The sequence below is a fragment of the Quercus lobata genome, chromosome 9 (assembly GCF_001633185.2).
Source record: "Quercus lobata isolate SW786 chromosome 9, ValleyOak3.0 Primary Assembly, whole genome shotgun sequence".
Classification (NCBI taxonomy): domain Eukaryota; kingdom Viridiplantae; phylum Streptophyta; class Magnoliopsida; order Fagales; family Fagaceae; genus Quercus; species Quercus lobata.
In genome coordinates this window covers 15848360-15856220 of record NC_044912.1, presented here as the reverse complement: position 1 = coordinate 15856220, position 7861 = coordinate 15848360, and the positions used below count along the sequence as shown (strand labels likewise).

Genomic DNA, 7861 nt, shown 5'->3' with positions numbered 1-7861 from the left:
ATGTGTAGTTCTACTTCTTGGGATTTGTAGTATGGTGAAAAACTCAAAACTTGACTGCAAATGCTGTGCTTGATTCAATTACCCTTGCATTCTCGAATCTCTAGCTTCCAACTCTCCCCTTACTTGGTTTACAACCAACCTTGAGTCCGAGAATACTTCCATAACTTTTCCTCCCATCTTCTGAACCATGGCAATCTTGTTGAAAAAATACATGTTTGTATCGCATACAAAACATACCCAGTGGAAAGAATAACGGATCTACTTCATTTGCAATTAATAACATGTACTATGTAAATTTTAGAATATAAGAACAAGAGAGTGTACATTGGTTCGGTAAAATTCAAAACCAAAGATTAGAAGTACTTGGGAACACTTTTAATCTTCACTCCAATTCCACTTATACCCAAGAAGTGTGGTCTCCCAATCAGTTTATATGTGTGTGTTCAAGGGCGAATAATAGAGTGTCCTATACTCACATATAAACCATTTCATTCTCATACAAAATTTTATATGTTTCTCTCCTTATAACTGATTATCTAATTGGGCTAGCCTTTTGGGCCATTCCAATTGGGTTTTAGTATGTGGCTTAGAGAGGGACCAAAAAAGAACAAATAAAATACTAGCTCTAATGAGCATTGGGCTTGATATCGCTTTGAATCAGTAAGGTGGATGCTCTGGCTTCGGTGGACTACTAAACGGTGGAAGGCCTACAAAAGCAAACACACTGTCAAAAAGGGGACCGGAGAAGACCGGCCAAACCCCTTCCGAAGGCAAAGTTAGTCTCTCACAGGAATGGAATTCCAACTTTCTGGGAGTCAAGTCTTAGAATGTTCTTACCTCTCTTTGGTCCAGACCGGTCCTTTATATAGAGATCCTGGGGACGGTTATTTGTCCAATAACCTCCCTAAGATTTGTGGAAGCCAATGAGTCCGGAGTTAACTTCCTCAACGACTACTAAAGTTGTAACCGCTAACGGAAGTTAAATCATTTGAGAGATTCATGGCGATAGCTACTGGTTTAGTAACCGCTACAAAGAGTCGAAAGTTTTCTAAGTGTTGCGCATTCATCCGTCTAGTGTATGACGATTTGGTCATCCCTGGACATCTGATGATCGTCCATGGACGACCTTCATGGACGAGTTTATCGTCCATGGGAGACCTCATTGATCAAGAGCAATATTATTGTCCATGAACATTTTTTCTTCTTCTGGGGTGATTCTTGATCCAACTTGCTCTATTGGCTCTGGACGATACCTTTGGATGAACTGGAGTTGGACTTATTTTCCACTTCCCCATCAGTTGCCCCTTTGTTCAAAGGGTCGTCCAGGATATTGTTGTGATTTTAATAAGATTTCACTTTTTTGTGAGCCACGTGTCACAAAGCTGTTGGTTGGCCAGTCGTGTCGATCTATTTTCCCAAAGGAACCACCACATGTCAATTTCTGAGTAACGAGCGTCGTTTCACTGACCCTGTTGCTGGGGCCTATAAATAGTGCATTCTCTTTCATGCCCCTTACTTTCCTCTCATTTTCCCTTCTGCCATCTCGTCCAAGAGCCTCGTCTAGCTCTCCTCCTAGTTCTATCAGGTATTTCCTCTTTCTTTTTAGGTTTTCATCTTAAATCTTTCCACATTTCAACCATGTCTTCATCTAGTAGTTTAGAGAGGGAGATAGACAAGTACCAGGACGGTTCTTCTAGGAGTGAGGATAGTGATGAGAGTAGTGTAGATAGCTCGTCCCGTAGCGATTCCTCAGACGAGCATTATTCGTCTGGGGTTCCTGGCATTCCCTTAGAGGAATTTTAGGAACTACAACGTAGGATGGCTTCTAGATCTGGGGCTAGCTTGTCCAGACAGCCATCTAGCCCTCCTCAAGATAAGGAAGAGGACGAGGAGGATGTCATTTATAGTTGTGCCCCAAAGGTAGCATCCACCTTAGACGCTGCCAAGTTGAAAACTCTTATAGATAGATACCAGATTCCCAGAGAACTTAACCCTCGTTTACCCAAGGTTGGAGAATAGTGTTGTTCTCCTTCCTCTGGTTTAGGGGTATACACTTCTTACCTTTTAGCTGGCCTTAGGTTTCCTCTAAATTCATTTTGCAGAGACCTCTTCCAAAAATTAGGTATTAGACCTAACCAACTCAACCCCAATGGTTGGAGGACGATAGTCGCCATGCAAGTGCTATGGCATAAGGCACTAGAAGGGAACCGTCCAATTACGGTGGACGAGTTCTTTTACTGTTATAAGCCCTCGGAGATAAAGAAATCTGCTGGTTTTTACAAGTTCTCATCCAAGGGCACTTATTACAGTTTAATAAAGGGTCGTAGTTCGTCTGACCAACTTTGGAAAAAATAATTTTTTATTAGTTCTGGAAATTGGGTTGGGGACCCAGCTGACGTGGGTAATCCTCCCTTCCCACCTTTTACCAGCCCTCTAGGTCGTCTTCGTTCTAAGGGTATGTTTCCTTTCCATTTTACTTCTTTTTTCTTTACATGTTTCCTATCTTTCAATCGTCTAACTCTTTCTCTTGGTGATGCAGCTATTGTCCGTCCACGTTTGGACAAATTTTACTTGGATCGGATTGACAAGGTTCGCACCTTCCCTGGGAGAACTTTCCACAATTTGGTAACTCTCAGTCGTTTAGCAGCTTGGGGACTTGGCCCAGTACCTACTGCAGAAAACCTCAGTTACGAGGAGACTACCCGTCGAAGTAAGTATCGTCCACTTTACTTCATTTCTCTTCTTTTTCTTTTTCTTTTTTAAATTTGATTTTCCTCGTCACAGGGATAACAACAATGAGGGAAAACAAAGAAAAAACAGTAACTAGTGGGGACAAGGATGTTGCTGCACCCCCAACTGCACCACCAATCATCCAAGTGACTTCCGTCCAGGTAAGGAAGAGGAAGTCTAAGTCGATATCCAGTGTTGTGGACCTGGACGACCTTCCAAGTCTTCGAGGCCCCAAGAAGCAAAAGCCTGGTAAGACTTCTCTTCCTAAGGTCCCCAAATTTACACCTCCGACGGTGAACCTAGACGACCCTCTGGTGGATGTGGAGCCCGTCTAAACAATCCATCCCATCCAGACTGATCCTCCTCCCCCTCCAACCAAAGCCTCTCGCAAGCCTAGTTCATTGGAGCCCTCTGATCATCCTTCCAATCTGGTTCTGGACGTTATGCATGGAGGACGTTTAAAGGAATCATCATTGAGCGTGAAGTTAATGAATGCTACAACATGTCAGTGAAAGAATTTGAACGTTCTGGCATTTATGACCTTTTTAAGGTAAGTCTTTCCCTCGTCCTTGTGTGTAAATTTTTTTTTTTTTTTGAATAAGATGTCTAACTCCCTTTCGTCCATATGCAAGTCATGTCAAAATTTTATACAGCAACCTGCCAGGCTAAAGAGCTTGCTACAGAGGCTAAGACGGCTAAGGACAAAGCGAAAGAGATGAACAATGAAGTTTTGCTAAAAAAAGGGGAGGTCCTTAGGTTGACTGAAGATTTTAATCGTCTACAAGGAAGTGAGACGAAGCTGAAGAATGAGGTGGAAGAGCTTAAAGCTGATAACCTGGAAAAGGATACCCATATCGTCCATCTCGAAGGACAAGTCTCTGAGTTTGCCTTGTCCTTAGAGAAAGCACGTGAAGAAGCCATAGCAGCCTTCAAGAAGTCTGACGAGTACAAGAATTGTCTAGACAGCCACTATGTAGCTGGCTATGAGGACTTTCGTGCTAATGCTAAGGAGACATATCCTGACTTGGACTTCGATTCTTTCAAGCTTCCCCTCGCTAATGAAAGCTCCTTGTTGCAGATGAGTTCTGAGGACGTCAACATAATGGACGATGCTAACACTGAAGTGACCCAGGATGACCCCAAGACTAGCTTGCCCAAGTGATTGCATTTTCCTTAGAAAATTTATTTTACTTTTATTTGGAAGTGCCTGTTGTTTTGGGCTTTATTCTTTACTCCTTTTATTCAAGTTTATCCAAGTAAAATTGTCTCTTCCAAGATTATGGATGAGTCTTATATACAATTAGTTATATTTTCACAACTTTTAAGGGTTTTTTTTTTTTTTTTTGGACATGGGTCATCCACCCTTCTTTAAATTTCATAAACAAATGAATATTTCTATTTTCACCTTCCATTGTGTTTGAATACATACATTTCCAGCTTTATGTATGAAGTTTATTTTCATTATTCGTATCATTTTTGTGGTTGTGTGGTTCGTCCACCCAGGAGTTCAATTTGCCTCGTCTTGAGTATAGGGGTGAATTTCTTATTACATCACCGAAATAGAGGAAATTGAATCCTTTTAGCTATCAAGTACAATTCGTCTATGAATGACATTCTTCTTGGTTAGCTTTTATTCATTATTCAAATTTAGGGACGATCATATTTCCGTCCTTGATAAGACTTCCCAGCAATTTCTCATCCATGCAATGGATTGTTACGCTGGTTAGATTCATTTATGGGCTTGTGCTTTTGCACAGTCTTTGTTCGTCCATGTTTTGGACGACCATTTCTCAAGTTTCATCTCGTCTTAAGCTTTAGACGGATATACCTTGTTCTATTTTTCCTTTAACTCAGGTTTTATCTCATCTTAAGCTTTGGACAGATATACCTTGTTTCATTTTTCCTTTAAGGAAAGCTTATGGATGATACATCCTTGCGTCCAAGGATTTCATTCATCCATACTTGTTTGCTTCTTTGTGGATCATTTTGAATGATTTAACAAAAATAAAGGATTCCCATACAATATACTTGAAAATACATCATATATATATATATATATATATATATATCTAAAAATGAAAACTTATGCAAACATTCGTCCACAGGCATGGCACATCCTCGAGAGCTAGTTCCTTAGGGAATTAAAAATACAAACCAACTCGTCCATGAATAGCACAAAAGTGAAAACACTAATGTACCTTCTAGGGGATTATTGAAATACTTAAAACACATAGTAGTTGTAAACAAACACGAGAATACTTACGCTCGTCCAGGTATCTCGTCCGTGGCCACTTTCGTCTAGAGTCAGCATTTATTGATGGTATTTCCTTAGGTGCTCAACATTCCAAGGGTATTCCAGCCTCTGTCCATCCAAAGCTTCCAAATAGTAGGATCTTTGCCTCTTGCAGTTGATAACCCTATAAGGTCCTTCCCAATTTGGCCCCAGTTTCCCATAGGCCAGGTTTCTTGTTGCCAAGGTAACCCTCTTCAGGACAAGATCCCCAATGTTGAAGTGCCTGGGCTTCACCATGGCATCATATTGTCTTGTTCTATTTTTCCTTTAACTCAGGTTTCATCTCGTCTTAAGCTTTGGACAGATATACCTTGTTTCATTTTTCCTTTAAGGAAAGCTTATGGATGATACATCCTTGCGTCCAAGGATTTCATTCGTCCATACTTGTTAGCTTCTTTGTGGATCATTTTGAATGATTTAACAAAAATAAAGGATTCCCATACAATATACTTGAAAATACATCATATATATATATATATATATATATATATCTAAAAATGAAAACTTATGCAAACATTCGTCCACAGGAGAGCTAGTGCCTTAGGGAATTAAAAATACAAACCAACTCGTCCATGAATAGCACAAAAGTGAAAACACTAATGTACCTTCTAGGGGATTATTGGAATACTTAAAACACATAGTAGTAGTAAACAAACACGAGAATACTTCTGATCGTCCAGGTATCTCGTCCGTGGCCACTTTCGTCCAGAGTCAGCATTTATTGATGGTATTTCCTTAGGTGCTCAACATTCCAAGGGTGTTCCAGCCTCTGTCCATCCAAAGCTTCCAAATAGTAGGATCTTTGCCTCTTGTAGTTGATAACCCTATAAGGTCCTTCCCAATTTGACCCCAGTTTCCCGTAGGCCAGGTTTCTTGTTGCCAAGGTAACCCTCTTCAGGACGAGATCCCCAATGTTGAAGCGCCTGGGCTTCACCATGGCATCATATTGTCTTGCCATAAGATTTTTGTACCTCGTTGTTCTCTGTTCTGCATCCATCCTGACCTCGTCCATAAGGTCAAGGTTGAGACGGAGCTGCTCTTCGTTTTCTTTAGCCTGATACTTCCTCACCCTATGGCTGGTCATATGTACTTCTGCCGGTATAACTGCCTCACTTGCATAGGCTAGTTTAAAAGGAGTTTCCCCTGTTGGAGTTCTCACTATCGTTCTATAAGCCCACAAAACACCCAGTAACTTATCCAGCCATACTCCCTTTGCCCCTTCAAGCCGAGTCTTGATGATCTTCAACAAGGATCGGTTTGCTACTTCTACCTGGCCATTGGCCTGTGGGTGGGAGGGTGAGGAGTAATGGTTTCTGATTCCAAGTTACTCACAAAATTCCCTAAAAGGTGTGTTGTCGAACTATCGTCCATTATCAGACTCTAGTACCCTAGGTACCCCAAATCTACATACAATGTTCTTCCAGACAAAATTCTTGACATTCTGTTGTGTAATTTTTGCTAAGGGTTCGGCTTCCACCCATTTTGTGAAGTAATCTATTCCTACCATCAAAAACTTCATTTGCCGAGTTCCAGTTAGAAAGGGCCCCAAAATATCCAGGCCCCAAAATATCCAGTCCCCATTGCGCGAAAGGCCAAGGGGCCATCATTGGCGTAAGATACTCTGCTAGCTGTCTAGGAATGTTACTGAAGTGCTGACATTGATCACATACCTTAACATATGCCTTAGCATCAGCTTGGATGGTTGGCCAATAGAATCCGCTACGGATGACTTTATAGACGAGTGATCTAGCTCTTGAATGGTTACCACATGCTCCTTCATGAACCTCCCTCAACATGTAGTTTGCCTCGTCTGGAGCTAAACACCTTAGGAGAGGCTGGGAAAAACCTCTTTTGTATAGCACTACGTCCATAAGTATGTACCTAGCTGATTTGACCCTGAGCTTCCTAGCTTCGTCCTTCTTTTCTAGAAGCATTCCGTCCTTCAAATATGACACTATTGGAGTCATCCAATTTTCATCACCTTCTATCTGCAGCATCTCTGGAAGGTCTATACTCTGCATGTATTGTACTGCATCCAACTCGTCCATTGCTTCATTCGCAGAGACTTCCTTTGCCAGAGTATCTGCTTCCACATTCTCTTCCCTTGGGATTTGAATGAAATCAACTTCTTTGAATTTCTTCACACGGCGCACTACCTTCTTTAAATATTTCTTCATTCTGTCTTCCTTGGCTTCACATATCCCATTTACATGGCCTATGACCAACTGAGAGTCTCCCAAGACAAGTATTGAGTCTGCTTCTACAGACTTAGCCAACTCCAACCCCTTTAAAAGGGCTTCATACTCCACTTCATTATTAGTGGTTTGGTATTGCAAATGAGCCTTGTACTTTAATTTGTCTCCTTCTGGTGACTGCAAAACAACTCTTATACCTACAGCATGCAATGTAGACGATCCATCTACATGGACGACCCATTTTTTATTGTACTCTCTTTCACCAAAATTCTCGTAACTCGGAGTGAACTCTGCAATGAAATCTGCTAGGGCTTGAGCCTTTATTGCATTTCTCGGTTGGTACCGAATGTCAAATTCACTAAGTTCCACTACCTACTGAATCAGCCGTCCTGCAGCTTCCAGCTTGTTCATTTCCTTCTTGAGCGGATGGTCTGTCATGACATTGATGACATGAACTTGGAAGTAATGTCTTAACTTTCTAGAAGCTGTTCTTAGTGCAAAAGTCAACTTCTCTATCAGTGGGTACCTTCCTTCTGCTCCTCTGAGTGCTCGGCTAGTGTAGTACACGGGTTTTTGTACTTTTCCTTCCTCCCTAATTAGAGCTGAACTTACGGCATGTGGAGACACCGCTAAGTACAGATAC

At 41.4% G+C, this 7861-nt stretch overlaps 1 protein-coding gene across 1 annotated transcript; it reads right to left on the bottom strand.

The window, feature by feature from the left end:
• Positions 1–5741: 5741 nt before the first annotated feature.
• On the bottom strand, positions 5742–7071 carry LOC115961294. The gene is made up of 3 exons (XM_031080295.1): positions 6435–7071; positions 6294–6363; positions 5742–6189 (listed from the first exon to the last, which is right to left on the bottom strand). Exons 1-3 carry the CDS (start codon positions 7069–7071, stop codon positions 5742–5744), a joined length of 1155 nt encoding a protein of 384 aa, XP_030936155.1.
• Between the last annotated feature and the right edge of the window lie 790 nt (positions 7072–7861).

Excerpts from the sequence above, each read along its gene's own strand:
- LOC115961294 (XM_031080295.1), bottom strand. The coding sequence starts at position 7,071 with ATGGACGAGTTGGATGCAGTACAATACATGCAGAGTATAGACCTTCCA. Across the intron at positions 6,364-6,434 it reads ATTTTGTCTGGAAGAACATT|GGAATTTTGTGAGTAACTTG; the intron begins GTATGTAGATTT and ends CACACCTTTTAG. Across the intron at positions 6,190-6,293 it reads ACCCACAGGCCAATGGCCAG|AACGATAGTGAGAACTCCAA; the intron begins GTAGAAGTAGCA and ends GTGGGCTTATAG.